The 15857-nt window shown below is 48.9% G+C and overlaps 1 protein-coding gene across 8 annotated transcripts in view; it reads right to left on the bottom strand.

The window, feature by feature from the left end:
* The window catches only part of ARHGEF2 (Rho/Rac guanine nucleotide exchange factor 2), a 136411-nt gene that overhangs the window by 22592 nt on the left and 97962 nt on the right, over window positions 1-15857 (bottom strand). For all 8 annotated transcript variants that reach the window (XM_060269554.1, XM_060269555.1, XM_060269553.1 and 5 more), the window contains one exon: window positions 11065-11209. In XM_060269554.1, coding sequence (XP_060125537.1) covers window positions 11065-11209 — 145 coding nt within the window. The remainder of the gene's footprint in view (window positions 1-11064; window positions 11210-15857) is intronic.

Genomic DNA, 15857 nt, shown 5'->3' with positions numbered 1-15857 from the left:
TTATGTCTGTACTTGGATGAGGAGGTGGGAGGCAGGGAGACTTTTTTTTAATGTGCGGGGGTTTTTTGTTTAAAAAGAAAATGCCTACAGCCATCACTGCCTGTGTTCACACCTGGAAGACAAGCAGATTTGAGATGCAGTCTTTTGGAATGAAAACCTGGGTCTGTTCAATGCCTGGATGGGTGACTGCCTGGGAACCACACAGATAGGTTCCAGGATGGAAGAAAAGCATAATATACCGGTAGATGTAAAAATAAGAATTTACTTGTTTAAGGACCTACTTCATGTCTGCAGGCAGCTGGGAATCTATAAACTCCAATATTGGAAAACAGCTACTAACTTAATTCTAGAGGCATGGTGGGATAGACCACCAATTACCCACGGCTCACTCTGGGACACTCGCCTGATGGAATCAATTCTTTAGCTATTTACAAACTTTGTGTTTGACTGTATTATTTGCATTGTGTATAGGCATGGAATGTTTCTTGGAGGGCGGTATATGAGGATCGTTTTTTGCTGCAAGTATTTTCATCAACAGATAGCTCCCTCGGTGGCCCCTCAGAGTGCAAATGTAGACTGAGAGTGCAAAATGCCTTTGATGTAGGATTAGAAAGAGATTTCCAGACAACAGCAGTAAAAAGACTCAAGACACTCAGATCCTTGTAAGTACAGGACGGGGGAGTGAAAGTTCTCACACCTCCCTCCTCCTTGTGAGTCACTGAGCTGCTCAAAAGTTTTCAGCCAACCCTCACTCCTGAACTTTCTTTAAAAGACAGCAGGAGAAGCAGAAATTCCCCAGGCCAATATAGTGTTACAAGCCACCCCAATCTCTAGGGGTCAGAGATTCTATAGGTTCCAGGCACTTAACCAGGTTCAGCAGCCTTGGAATGAAGGTCAGCGGATAGGGTATATGGTTTCATTTACATGTATATATGGTTTTGTATAAAACCTGAACATAAGATGGAGGGGCTCACAGAATTAACCCCACAATGGGCTCTTGTTTCCCCATTAGTCGCAGCTTGAGATGCAGCACAGAGCAAGCATGTCTCCCTGTCTCCAGCTCGCTTCCAGCTGAATCAAACACACAGCTCTGGCTACTGTTCTCCTACCTAGCGGCTGGGTGAGAGGAGGTGGAGGAAAGGCCTACCCATTCATTCTATGGCGCAGAGCATTTCAGGAGGTTGGAATAAAGGACCTCAGGACCAATGCTACAATTCTAGGATTCTTCACTTATGCTAATCATGGCACTTAATCCGTCAAACACAACCAAACTTTTCATGTTGGTGACACATTTTTTAGACATGCATCAAACTGAAGCTGGCACATGAAGACACACAGTTTGGAAAGCTCTGGCCTAGACAAAGAGACTGATTTGGCAAGCTCAATCTTTTACATTCTACAACCCCCCTACAGGACCCCCCCAAACTCCTAACAATATTCTCTGCATGACAGGCAAAGAGAGGCTCAACAGCATGGGATGGGGACTATGGGAAATGCTCCCCTTGGTGGATTTCTGCTTGCTACAGTGCCTAGAACCACCCCAACATTTATAAAGATCCATCTTCTCCCACAAGAAAATAATATCCAGAATACAAAAGTTTAGATGCCAGAGGAGCTCGTTCAGACACAACAGCCTGGGACTGCCAGCAAGGAAGTGAAGTCATGTTCTTCCTGAGAAGGAAGAAAATATTGTTGTTCGAGATTGGCAAGTCTGCTTGTCTCACGCACTGCTCCAAGTGGCAAAAGGGAAGTGAGAAATTCCTTCCCGCTCCACAGGACCAAATGTCTGCAGCCTAAACTACCTTCCTGCACTCGCTTCATTTCTGGAGAGAGATGCCCAATGCGGCAATCAAAAGAACGGAGCCGTAAGCTGCAAGGGAACTTGGGTTCAGATCTTGCCTTGGCCACAAACTCAGTGGATTAGTCTTTCAAAGCTGGTACCCAGCTGCTGGTTGGGGCTGATGGGAGTCCAAAACATCGGGTGGAGGCACCCAGTTGAGAAAGGTGGATTCTGTCATCCTAGAGAAGGCATTGGGATTGGCACCAGATTTTTTGGGGGTGGAGATTTCCTAAGAAGGGAAGAGAGCTGCCCTATTCATACACACACACACACACACACACACACACACACACACACACACTTTGCACACAGACACAGGGAACACAAAACATAGGACAGTGATTGGCAACCTTTTGAGCTTGGTGTGTCAAAATTTGCCAAAAAACCGAGCATAACTCGGGTGGTGTGTCACTTTGAGAAAAAACCCATAATTTCATGATATTTATAGTTTAAATAACAAAAATATATAACTGTATTTTAAAAACCAAAAACTAATTCTTATTTCCCAAACCAAAAACCCCTTGTTTATCACAAAGTGCCCAGAGTTGTTGAGCTTTTTGGGGGGAGCTGCTGACCAAAGTTTTGGAGTTTTTTTGGGGGGGGGTGCAAAAGTTGTTTTGCTTTTTGGGGGGGATGCCCCAAAGCTGCTGCGATTTGGGGGGGAGAGAGAGAGAGAACAGAAATGAATGGCGAATAATATCTTCGCTGGAACTAACACGCAGCACCAACATAGTCTGCCAAAGTGCCAAAAAACCCAGCACAGAACAGGTTAAAAAACAAATGCTGTTACACCCAATAATCGTCTGCCAAAGTGCCAGAAAAAAAACAGCACAGAAAGTGTTAAAAAACCAATCTCTGGCTACCAGCAGCAACAACAACAACAACAAAAAGGATCCGGGTTTTAACAGCGGAGACAAGCTGTAGCGTGAGGAGGAGCGGGAGAACAAATGGGGGGGGAACACACAACAACAACAGCAGGAATGGGCCGATGGGGTGCGTGCCAGCAGTGAGGGCTCTGCGTGTCACGTCTGACACGCGTGTCATAGGTTCACCATCACTGACATAGGAGATATGAAATGTGCAGGCTCATTTTACTAACCACGCATCCCACACAAGCTGGGTAGCTGTGTATATTCCCATATCTGCTTCATTCACAGGTGTAGGGAAATCTACCTTTTAAAAAACCCGCACGTTGTTGTTTTTTAACCAAAATGATCCATAGGCTGGAGTGGCACCCCCATGAGGAAAGGCTGCAGTGTTTCAGACATTTCTCAGTTTGGAGCCAACGTGAGTAAGTGGCCTTTGGTTAGCCGCACACGTGCTCTCTCTGCCTCGCCTACCCCACAGGGTTGTTGTGAGGACAGAACAAAGGAGGGAAGGACCATGTCTGCTGCCTTGAGCTCCTTGGAAGAAAGGAGGGTATGAATATAAAGCCCTGCCTTGGTGACCCTGCTTGAGACTTGGCAGCCCTATGCGCTCTGTTCATTATCTGCTCCACTCTAGCCCCCATGTGTGAGAAAGAGAGATCACAAGCACAGGCAAATCTTGGCCCAGGAAAAAGGCCAGCCTGAGATAACAGCAGAGCACAATTGGAGCGGACAAGGAGGCCTGCAGTGCCATTTATTCACTTCCACAAATACAAGCACCCCCCCCTCCCAATCCTAGAGATCAAAGCAGGGGAAACCAGTAGAGTCCCAAATGTGGCTGCAGGCCAATTAGGAGACAACAGATTCAGGGAGGGAAAGGCGGGTGGGGGTGGGGTGGTGCTGAGCTGGGGTTCATTTAAAAAGACCATGATTTGCCTCTAGATCCATCATCATTATTAATTACTACTACTACTACAAATACAATTGCATTATTAATGGCCTTCGAAGCCACCACCTCAAGGCAATGTGCTCGTAAGGTGATTAAAAACACAAAAGCAACAAACAAGCCCAAAGCCCAAACAAAGCAGACATTCCTGGTGCATAGACTGTATGGTGTAGTGCTTAGAGCAGAGCTTCCCAAACTTTTCATGTTGATGCATCATTTCATGACGCAGTAATTCAGTTTTACTAGCAAACCGGAGGTTAAACTAAGCCCTTTCCAGCCCCGGGAGGAGTGCAGGGAGCACAAACTGCAGCCGGCACACAGCTTGGAAAGCTCTGGCTTAGTGTGTCAAAGACTAGGATCTGCGAAAGACCAGGGTTCACATCTCTACTTGGCGATGAAGCTCACTGGGCTAGTGACTGGGGCTGATGGGAGTTGTAGTCTGAAGCACCAGGAGAGCGCCGGGTTAGCAACCACTGGTCTATTCAGTCCAGGTGACAGAGGCGTTTCCGTTCACCTGATATCTGATCATATCTTGTGACACCCTTGGAAGAGTTTGACCCTAAAAGGTAGCTAGATACAATCTTTAAATGGAGACACCCAGTTCTGCGCCTCTACCACTGAGCTTTGGCCTCTCCCCTAAGAACCAACCAGACCCAACTATTGGTTTCAATCCCCTGTTCCCTTGTTGGTGGTCCTAGGGGGTCCCCCTGCTGCCCCATTTCTAATGCTGCGAGGCAGAGCTGACTTTTAAAACGCCCCCGTTTGTTAACAGTTTTCAATATATCTTATGAGGAGCTTTGATGTTTCTGATCAATAATGCAAAAGGGCTTCCAGGAGATTCCCCCGCACCCGGAAAATTCCAAGCCCACCCCCAACCATCAGGGAGGAGGGCTGAGGAGAAAAACAGCAAACGGCCGGCTTGTTCAGAGGACCATCTGCTGGGCCGGGAACAGTTGCCAAGTCCCCGTAGCCCACGTGGAAGGGACAGTCTCAGCCGGAAGAAGGAGGGAGAGAGAGAGAGATGAGCCCCTTTTGTGCCTCTCGCATGGATGGGAGCAGGAGCCTTAAAAACTTTTGGCAGACCTGTACCAATAATTTAAAGTGCACATCTAATGCAAAGGACCCTGGGAAACATAGTTTGTAAAGTGTGTGGATAATGATTGGGAGGCCCCCTATTCCCCCCACAGAGCTACAATTCCCAGAGTTCCCTGGGAAGTGGTGTTGCAGCTCTGCGAGGGGGGAAAGGCGTCTCCTAGCAACTCTCAGCACCCTTAACAAATTACAGCTCCCAGAATTCTTTAGGGGAAGCCCTGAGCGGTATCACAGTGCTTTAAATGTATGGTGCAGATTTGGCCTTTGGTGGGGGAGGATGCTCTGTGGCTACTCGGAAGCAAGGGAAAGGAATTGTGCCCCTGCATGCTGCTTCTCACCTCCCCACAATGCCACCTCAGAGATGAACGCAGGTGTTCAAACAGGTTGAGGGGCTGAATCCCAACTAAATGATGCCCTAAATATATACAGTGGTACCTCGGGTAAGGAACTTAATTCGTTCCGGAGGTCTGTTCTTAACCTGAAACTGTTCTTAACCTGAGGTACCACTTTAGCTAATGGGGCCTCCCGCTGCCGCCAGAGCAAAATTTCTGTTCTCATCCTGAAGCAAAGTTCTTAACCCGAGGTACTATTTCTGGGTTAGCGGAGTCTGTAACCTGAAGCGTATGTAACCCGAGGTACCACTTCGTATGCTTTGAAAGATCAAGGATAGTTATATTTTTGAAGTGATTCTCCGCTTGGAAAGGTGCTTGGTCCAAATTGGGTTTAAAGATAAGGACCCTTATAAAAAGGGTGGGTTTGATGTTGCCTCTCAGCATCTAGCATAGAATCACAGAATTTTAGAGTCGGAAGGGTCCCCAAGGGTCATCTAGTCCAATCCCCCACAATGCAGGAATTACAACTAAAGAATCTCTGACAATGACCATCCAACTGCTGTTGAAAAACCTCCAATGAAGGATGGTCCACCACCTTCTGAGGGAGTCTGTTCCATCAGCACTTGGGAGCAGACTGAGCCAGCACACAGCCTTCCCCACCATGACAAGATATACTGTGTTTTCATTTAAATGATAGTAATTGCATCCATTCATGAAAGTTGGCACGTGTACCTGTTATGCAGATCTGTGTCCTCTACTGCTCTCTTTTTTTTTGGCAAGGCCTTACGCGCCCAACCTGTTAAATTATCATGTTCAGCAAGTAAGCTTTGGCCTCAACCTGAACTCAGACTGCAGTAGAGCAACTCCAAAATGTAGAATTGTGTATAAAACCAGGAGAACCAACTTGTGGGAGCGAGGTGCTGCACCAGACCAGGAGCACAGGAGTGGCTCAGAGGTAACCTCCTCCTTTCCCAGAAGGAAGTGTCCGCAGTGGGCATGGGCAAGAGAGTAACTATAATGAGCACCTGGCCAGGCCGAGATCCAGCCACCAAGTAGGTTGGCAAAGGGAAGCCCAACTCTTGAGAACCTAGGCCAGAGGTAGTGAACTTATTTCAACCAGAGGGCCACTTTCTCTCACAGGGTCACATGGCATGTACTGTGAGGGCGCTACATAACTACTAAGTTTGATAATAATCATAATAATGCCAGTGGTAGATGGAGCCAGACACAAGAGTGGCTGAGGCTAGAGAGCCCGTGTAGCATAGTGCTTAAAGGTAAAGGTAAAGGGACCCCTGACCATTAGGTCCAGTCGTGACCAACTCTGGGGTTGCGGTGCTCATCTCGCATTATTGGCCGAGGGAGCCGGCGTACAGCTTCCAGGTCATGTGGCCAGCATGACAAAGCCGCTTCTGGCGAACCAGAGCAGCACACGGAAACGCCGTTTACCTTCCCGCTGTAGCGGTACCTATTTATCTACTTGCACTTTGACGTGCTTTCGAACTGCTAGGTTGGCAGGAGCTGGGACCAAGCAACGGGAGCTCACCCCGTCGCAGGGATTCGAACCGCCAACCTTCTGATCGGCAAGCCCTAGGCTCTGTGGTTTAACCCACAGTGCCACCTGCATCCCATAGCATAGTGCTTAAAGTATAGTATTTAGATAGTTGGACTAGGTCTCAGGAGAGACCAGGGTTCAAATCCTAAACTGGTCAGGAAGCTCACCAGGTGACCTCAAGATTGGTTACTGCCTCTTAGCCTAACCTACATGCCTGTTGTGGGTTAAATGAGGGTATGTGGGGAACCACGTACGCCGCCTTGAGCTCCTTGGAGAAAAAGGTGGGATAGAAATGCAATAAATAAATAAAAATAGGATAGGCATAGTGTAGGATGTGAGTCTTACCATGCAAAAATTAATAATAATTACTTAGTGATTACTCACACTCACAAACATCCACCCCTGCCTCTCCATCCAGGCCTGAAAGAGCCATGATCACCCGTCAAAGAGACATTCCAGCCAGGTGAACACACTTAAGGAAGGCAGAAGAGAAAGCTGGTGAGGGGTGTGGCCAGGGAAGAAAGTGTGTGGCCTAGGGAGAATCCTGAGGGCCACATAGAGATGCCTCAAGGGCCACATTCCACCTCTGGACCTGAGGTTCCACCACCCTGGTCTAGATTCAAGCTGTTAGCCACCACCAATATATAAATAAAGCACACTGCCTGACAATGTTTATTTACTCAAGGAGATGGCTGCTTTTGGCATGGCTGCCGGCAAACTCTCTAACGGTCAAGTGTGTCTGCTCAGATGCAGCTGGGGCCAAGTTTTCAGGCCAGGGGCTGGTGGGGTCAGGAGAAAACAAGCCGCAACATCAAAGGCCCTTCCAGGTCACCAAGGGAGAGTCAGACAACAAAGCCAGCCCCTGCAGCCTAAGAGCAAAAGCCCCTCTGGGAGGCCCACCCCCGACAGCTGTCCTCGCAGGCAGATGTTCCAGACTGAAGAGGTTGTGGCCCAGGACTGCAGCTGTTCTGGAAGGCCTCTCTCCAGGCGAAGGGGGCAGGGACAGGCTCAGAAACAGGTTAGGGGGTGAGGAAGAGTCATCTAATCCCACCAAGCCACAAGAAAAGGAGATGAGAAGAAAGAAAGAAAGAAAGAAAGAAAGAAAGAAAGAAAGAAAGAAAGAAAGAAAGAAAGAAAGAAAGAAAGAAAGAAAGAAAGGAACCAGCCTATTTCAGGGAGTTGGAGGTGGCTCAAAGCAGGCATGATTGCTCACACTCAGACTTTTGTTCTCTCTAGTGAACAGGTCTGGTAGGTTTTTGCAGGGTTTCTGAAACCTCCGGAGCTCATTTCACCAATGCCAATCAAGGGCCAGAAGCAGTGAGGCTGGAGCATAGTTTCTGAGAGGGTTTATTTGACTGAGGCTTCTATGGTGTAGAAAGTTCTGCCTCACTGTTGCCCCTGGTTCCCCCCCCCCCTGAAAAACCTGCACACCCTGTTTAACCAAAGACAAAAGGTGGGATGATTGCCAGTGGGTGCTGTCCCATTCAAACCACCATCAGGTCTCAGAACACACACACACACCACTACTGTCTGAATCCAACCTAAGATATGTACCGTAGACCACAGCCAACAATGCCTCTGATTCCAGTCTGAAGTAATGCTATGCTGCACATTTCTACAAAAAGGTAGCTGTTCCTGAGATTGAGCGGGCAGTCAGAGAAGGCTCTCTGCTGATGATCTGAGCACAGGGATTGCCAACAAGGGTGAGGGGCTTCTCAGTGATACCCCCCATCCCCAGATTTAGAATACTCTCTCTAGAGAAGTCGGAGGACTATGGCATGGGGCGGTAACATAACAAATAAATAAATTCAGCTTAGCAAAAGGGGATTTGTGCCACCAACACCACTTGAGCATCCATGACCGGGGTTGGATCTCATAGCACCTGGAGGCTGTGACCCCAATCCTTAAATGGGAGGGCAACTCCATCCAGAGCAGGCCAAATGCCATCTCCTCCATCAAGGCCAGACTGAGTGCTTAATCCTCATGCAGCCTCATTACTGAGTCTGGGCATTGACTGAGAACATCCACTTGCACATGTGGGGCAGATGAAAAGCAGCAAGAGAACTAAGCCTCATCAGCATACACAGAACAATCCTTCAGGGCTCCAACTACCTGAAAAAGCATTTCATGAAAATTAGTTGCTGGGCTGGGGGGGGGATCACATTTTCCCCCTTCAAGAAAAGGCTTACATCCCAGAGGGCTACTTATATGGCATGGGTGCTCCTCACACATGAAGTTTTTTTTTTTGCAATATCCACAAGATGTTATGGCCTTTAAAATGCCAGCCTGTATTCGTCGCATTCCCCCTGCACCCCCCTTTCAACCTGGATTTTCCTTCTCTGGGGTAAATCCAGTAAGTTGAAAAGAACAACAACACCCTGTTGCCGTGGGCCATTTTGCAAAATCTGAGCAACCTATTTATATTATGGAAGCCTCCGTCCATAAACAGCCAGGCAATGACTGTGCCTGAATCAAGTAATAAAATGGTGATTTTAGAAAGGCAGAAATATCCCCAGAATTCTTAGGAATAAGTTGAGTGAGCAAATGGCCAAATGGTTATAAAGGCAAACATCTTTCCTGGCTGGGTGGGAAAGTGGAGTCTGATTTGGATGTGGTGCCAGGCATGAATTTTCTCACGCGGTCTTCGTGTTTAAACTGGGTCCTCAGCCACTAGGACAGCGAGGCTGGCAAGCATGTCTAGGCAACAGGTGCCCTGGCATGCTGGCAATGCACATGGCACACAAAGGAAGCCAAATGAAAGCCTCCTCCGTCCCTATCTGCCCTTCCCCAAGGGAAATTTAAAGAAGGGCATTCTGAAGCTACCATCCAGCGGCCTATGTGCTTATTTCAGTTCCTAATGACCCATAATTGAGGTACGGGTTGGGTGGGTGGAATACAACACGCCCACACCCACACCCCCAATCCTTATTTACTGGTTCCCCATTTGCTACCGGGCCGAGAGCAAGGTGTTACTATCCTATATAATAATGTCCAAGATGTCCCTGCGTCCAAGCTGTCCCGTGTGTCCCTGGGTCACTGCGCATGTGCCCCAGGGATACAGGGATTGGACAGCAGAGACTGCGCGCGCGCACTCTCCCCCCCCTCTGCCTCCTCCAACCGCCGCTCCTGCCGGACACCGCCTCACTGCAGGGCACGTCAGGGAAGCGAGGGTGGAGGCCGGTGAAGGCCTCCTCACAACCCTCCCTGGCCATGAGGAGCGGCGGTTGGAGGAGGCAGGGGGGGGGAGAGTGTGCGCGTCCTTCCTGTCGGCGGCTGCGGGAGAGGAACGGAGGAGGAGAACGCAGCGCTTTCTCCTCCTCCGTTCCTGTCCCCCTGCCGCCGACAGCAAGGACAGGTCCCAGGGTTCGGAGAAGCGCTGCGCAAGCGCTTCTCCGAACCCTGGGATGTCTTCTTCCTGTCGGCGGCTGTGGGAGAGGAACGGAGGAGGAGAACGCAGCGCTTTCTCCTCCTCCGTTCCTGTCCCCCTGCCGTCGACAGCAAGGACAGGTCCCAGGGTTCGGAGAAGCGCTGCACAAGCGCTTCTCCGAACCCTGGGATGTCTCCTTGCTGTCGGCGGCTGCGGGAGAGGAACGGAGGAGGAGAACGCAGCGCTTTCTCCTCCTCCGTTCCTGTCCCCCTGCCGCCGACAGCAAGGACAGGTCCCAGGGTTCGGAGAAGCGCTGCGCAAGCGCTTCTCCGAACCCTGGGATGTCTTCTTCCTGTCGGCGGCTGTGGGAGAGGAACGGAGGAGGAGAACGCAGCGCTTTCTCCTCCTCCGTTCCTGTCCCCCTGCCGCCGACAGCAAGGACAGGTCCCAGGGTTCGGAGAAGCGCTGCACAAGCGCCTCTCCGAACTCCAGGATGTTCTAGCGCCCGTTATTAAACGGGCTGAAATACACTAGTTAGTTTATAAAGTCCTGAATTACTTGGGGTCAGTTTACCCACAAAATCATCTTACCCCATGTACACCTGCTCAACTGCTTTGATCAGCCTGAACTGGCAACATTGCAGATGTCACATAATACTCATTCTGCATTTGTAAGAAAATCAATATTTTGCTGTGGGGGCAGCAGCACTCACACATTGGAACTCCCTGCCTATTGAAACCAGGCAGCCGCCTTTGCTGTACCCTTTTCGGCACCCACTAAACACATTTGCCAATCAAGACCTATAGAACATTGACATGTCTTTTAATCTGGTTTCCAGATTGTTGCTAATTTTGATTCTTTTTAAAAATGTTTTACATACAGTAGTTGGGTGGTTTTGTTTTGTTTTTTTGTTTTTACTGTTTTACTGATAATTTTATCGTTTTTGTAATGTAAGCCGCTTTGAGGTTTTGGGTTTTTTGTTTGTTTTTACAATCAAGTGATGCATAATTATTATTGTTTTTGAAATAAATAAAAAAGCAATAAGAAAGAAGGCTAGAGGCCTACTCACTGGGACAAATCAGTGCCTCCTTGGCAGTGATGCTCTTGTTGCAGGCATAGCACATGGTCATGCCTGAGACGGTGATGGAGGTGAAGAGGTGCCCATTGGTGTAGCGGGCATCTTTGCTCTCCTTCATCCTTTCTTTCTCTTTGTTCTGTGGGAAAGCAAGAAAGAGATGGGTTAGCGGCAGTGACCAGTGGCCCCTCCAGAAAAGGGCCTCTGAATAACCAGAGGTATGTTTCAGGCTTGCCAATGTGTCTCCGCCCCAGCAGGTGTTTACAGCCTGTGTGCAGTTTCCATCTTGCCAGCATTTACACATCCAAAGAACTGGGGAGGGGGGTGGCCCCACAGATAGGTGTAACACAGACATGAGACAATATCATCCTGTAATCATTAGAACCCCATTTAAATTCTGTGTGAAGAGGGGGGAAAAACACCTGAAAACAAAACTTAGCAAAATACCCAAGTCTTAAGCCCTGTTGCTGATTTAAGGCAATTGTGTTACAGTGCTGACATGCTGGGACCCAGGTGGCGCTGTGGGTTAAACCACAGAGTCTAGGGCTTGCTGATCAGAAGGTCGGCGGTTCAAATCCCTGCAACGGGGTGAGCTCCCGTTGCTCGGTCCCAGCTCCTGCCCACCTAGCAGTTCGAAAGCACATCAAAGTGCAAGTAGATAAATAGGGACCGCTCCAGCGGGAAGGTAAACGGTGTTTCCGTGCGCTGCTCTGGTTCGTCAGAAGCAGCTTTGTCATGCTGGCCACATGACCCGGAAGCTGTCTGCGGACAAATGCCGGCTCCCTTGGCCTATAGAGCGAGGTGAGCGCTGCAACCCCAGAGTCGGACACGACTGGACCTGATGGTCAGGGGCTGACATGCTCTGCTCTTTTTGCACTTGCTGCTCGAAGTCCAGCCGCATCCAGAGTTGGAAATGTCATAAATCAGGTGCGCATAAAGGAGAGCCATCATAAGGGAAAGCCAAGCCAGAGAATTTATTCTCTATTTCCTCCTGAGCCACCCTAATGCCCTTCAAATACATTGTGCACATAGACACCCCAGGAATGCGCCCCACTCTTCCTTTGCTACCCTCTGCCTCACCCTGAGGTTCCTCTAAAATGTTTTGGCACCAGGATCATTTCTGTATATAGTCACAGTGGCCAGGCTAACCGGGGATGTACCTTTCATGCTTTTGTGTGAAAGGAATTAGCTGCTACATTCAGACTGGTGGGGTTTTTTGTTTTTTGTTTCAAAAAAATTGGGCTTCCAAAGTTACAACAATCTTAACGTTTGCCTGTTCCAAACTGCTACCCAAAGGCACAAACCTCTGTCCACACACACACAATCTACGATAAAGTGGCATGGGGCAGTTAGAGAGAACTCAATCTAGGTAGCTCAAGTGAACAAGACAAGCTACATGGAATCATTGAATTTTAGATTTGGAATTGACTCCCAAGGGTCATCTAGTCCAACCCCCTGCAATGTAGAAATCATAATTAAATATCCCTAGCAGATAGCTATCCAAACTCTGCTTGAAAACCTCCGGCGAAGGAGAGCCCACCCCCTTCCGAGGGGTCCATTCCATTATCGATCTGCTCTTACCACCTGAAAGTTCTTCTTAACGTTTAGTCAGAATCTCCTTTTTGTAACTGGAATCTGTGGGTCTGGGTCCTACCCCCCTGGAGCAGCAGAAAACAAGCTTGCTTCCACGTGACAGCCCTTCAGGTATCTGAAGATTGCGATCATATCCCCTCTCAGTCTTCTCTAGGCTAAACATACCCAATTCCCTCAACCGTTCCTCACAAGACTTGGCTTCTGGACCCTTTATTATCTTGGTCGCATTCCTCTGCACAGCTACCATCCTGTCAATATCCTTCTTGAACTCTGTTGCCCAGAACTGGACACAGGACTCCAGGTGAGGTCTGACCAAGGCAGAATAGAGCCGTACTATGACTGTTTCGTGAGCTGGACTAATTTGTGAACCTGGAGCGTGAAAAGAAACCATTCTGCCAAATCATCCTAAGTGAAAAATAAATTAGCCACAAGCCACCCACCCCACCCCCGGCAAAAAAAAAATAGCACGGCACAAAACAACCTTCACAGAAACGAACTTCTGCTAACGAATACACACACAAGCAGAACAGTTGACCCAGCCTTGGTCCTCCTCACACACCTTTGCCGCAGCCCCTCTCCGGCTTGGCTGCCGTCTGTTCCAGCTCATCCCCGGACTAGGGGGATCCCGGCAGGGTCTTGAGACTCCAAGCCTCAGCTGTCTCTCATAAACCGTAGGGTAACTCATCTTCCGTTGAGGTGGGATGCTACTGAGACATCGAACCACCACCACTCTTACCAATTAAGGCCCCAGAAAGAAGCAGGGAGGGAGAAACCACTACGTAGACCCAACTTGAGCCTGGAAAGCCCAGATTGCAGGGATGCAGAACAAGGAGGTGGATATGAGGAGGTGGATGGGAGAGGGAGAGAGAGAGAAAGAGAGAGAGAGAGAGACACCCATGCAGTTCATCTTCTCCTGTACCTCTCTGCTTCCAATAACCATGACAACCATATGTCTGACTGAGAAATTCCACCACCACCCCCAGCGCACGTGCCTACAGTCCTCAGCGCTGAACAGTCTATAGAGAAAGGTCTCGCTTCATCATGTCTTCATTACCAGGGCGGGGGCGGCAGGATTATTTGGAAGGCTGGGTCCAAGAAATATTTAGCTGAAATAAAAAACGGTGCGAATGTTCAAGCCAAGCCCTGCTTCCCACAGTGTTTGGGTAATACATATATATATATTCTCCAACTTTTAAAAGGGATGTGAGGTATAATAAAGTACATCAACCTGCAAAATGCCAGGCTGGCTGGCAAGAACACCTGGGCTGGCTGCCATGCAAACAAAAAACAAAAGTGTTTTCCTTCTGTCTCACAAGGGGCTGAGCTGGCTTGCAAAGTGACCGAAAGGAGGGGGACATGCACAAAAAAGGACAACAAACAGGGATAAAGATTTGCATTAAAGTTCATGTATGGTAATGTATATGCATATATGTATGTTCGACGCAGGTGGCGCTGTGGGTTAAACCACTGAGCCTAGGGCTTGCTGATCAGAAGGTTGGCGGTTCAAATCCCTGCGACGGGGTGAGCTCCCGTTGCTTGGTCCCAGCTCCTGCCAACCTAGCAGTTCGAAAGCACGTCAAAATGCAAGTAGATAAATAGGAACCGCTACAGCGGGAAGGTAAATGGCGTTTCCATGTGCTGCTCTGGTTTGCCAGAAGCGGCTTTGTCATGCTGGCCACATGACCTGGAAGCTGTACGCTGGCTCCCTCGGCCAATAATGCGAGATGAGCGCCGCAACCCCAAAGTCGGTCACGACTGGACCTAATGGTCAGGGGTCCCTTTACCTTTACCTATGTTTGGTGCACATACTTAGTCTCCCCCGTCTGTCCTCACAACAACCCTGTGAGGTAGGTTAGGCTGAGCGTGAAGGACTGGGCCCAAGGTCACCAAGTGAGCTTCACAGCCAAGTGGGGATATGAACTGTGGTCTCTCAGGTCCCAGTTCAACACTACAGTCATTTATGGCATTTATATTCCACAACCTTCTAGGGGTAGAGGCCCTGTTTGTTGCAGCAAAAGCAACCACAAAAGGTTATCACAGCACATTGAGGGCTAAAGACAAACACAATCCAACAATGCCTACTCAGTAAACCAACTCTTTTTTTTTAAAAAAAAACCCTCATAAATCCTTGTCAGTATTTTAATGCAAATTATCTTAACGAACACATATTTGTATGCAGTTTTGACAAAGTGCAAGTTAGACAGGTTTGCCCTAAAATGCAAACTGGATCATATCTGCCCCCGATTCCTTGCTGGGACTAGTGTGTGTCTGCTGAGCCCCAGATTTTGAGAACCGACATTGTGCAACATCATTCCCTGTGATTGACAGGCAGAATGAAGCTTTTTGATTGGCCAGGCCAAGTATAAATACTGGGATCCTGATCTTACACACTTCAGATTCTGGGGGAGGTTTCAACTTGGGGATTTTGGAACAGGTCCTGGCTCGGATAACTTGAGGAAGTGGAAATTGACCCAAACAGAGAGAAAGGCGGGGGGGGGGGTGCGATTTCAAAACCGGGAAAGCTCAACCTGGAAAACTGGAGCTCTGCTGGCAGGCTTTTGCCCGAAAATCAAACTGTGATACTGGGGAGCCCATTGCAGGTCAGCCTAAACATGGCCAAAAATGCAGATGGAAGAGCGAAGAGGGTTGAGGGCCTACAGGCCCTGTGACCTGCTTGGGGCATAGCCAGGCAACTGGGTTGCCATGGCAGCTTCCCTTGAAAAGGGGAAGTGAGACAGGGACTTCCTGTTGCCAAAGCTTTGAGCAAGAGGCGCAATCAGAGGCTTGGCTATTTTTGACTCAAGAGCCACCCTAGCCTCACGTGTCTGAGGGGTGGGGGTGGGAGGCACTGCTGTGTTGCACATTTTCTTGGGAAACAGAGAGGCTGGCACAGAGCGGTTGTCTTTGGCAGGGATGCCACATCCGAGGCTTTGCAACAGGATCAGAACCGATTGCATAGAAGGCACCGGTGCACTCTTAAATTTGCTGAGCCTTTATTCCACCATCTGTGCGTCCAACAGCAGTTTAAGGCTGCTGGGTCACTGCCTCCTTGACTCTATAAATTCTCCCCTGGTGCACCTTACCCTATAAAAATAAGAATACTCAGAATAGCATATTTTGCACAACCCACTAGGAGAGTGATGCTTGGGGAGTGGCCCAGCTGCGCCCCTACCTGGAGAGGGGCAGCCTAACTT

Source organism: Zootoca vivipara, chromosome 17, assembly GCF_963506605.1.
Source record: "Zootoca vivipara chromosome 17, rZooViv1.1, whole genome shotgun sequence".
Taxonomy (NCBI): domain Eukaryota; kingdom Metazoa; phylum Chordata; class Lepidosauria; order Squamata; family Lacertidae; genus Zootoca; species Zootoca vivipara.
This window is presented reverse-complemented; position numbering and strand designations above follow the sequence as displayed.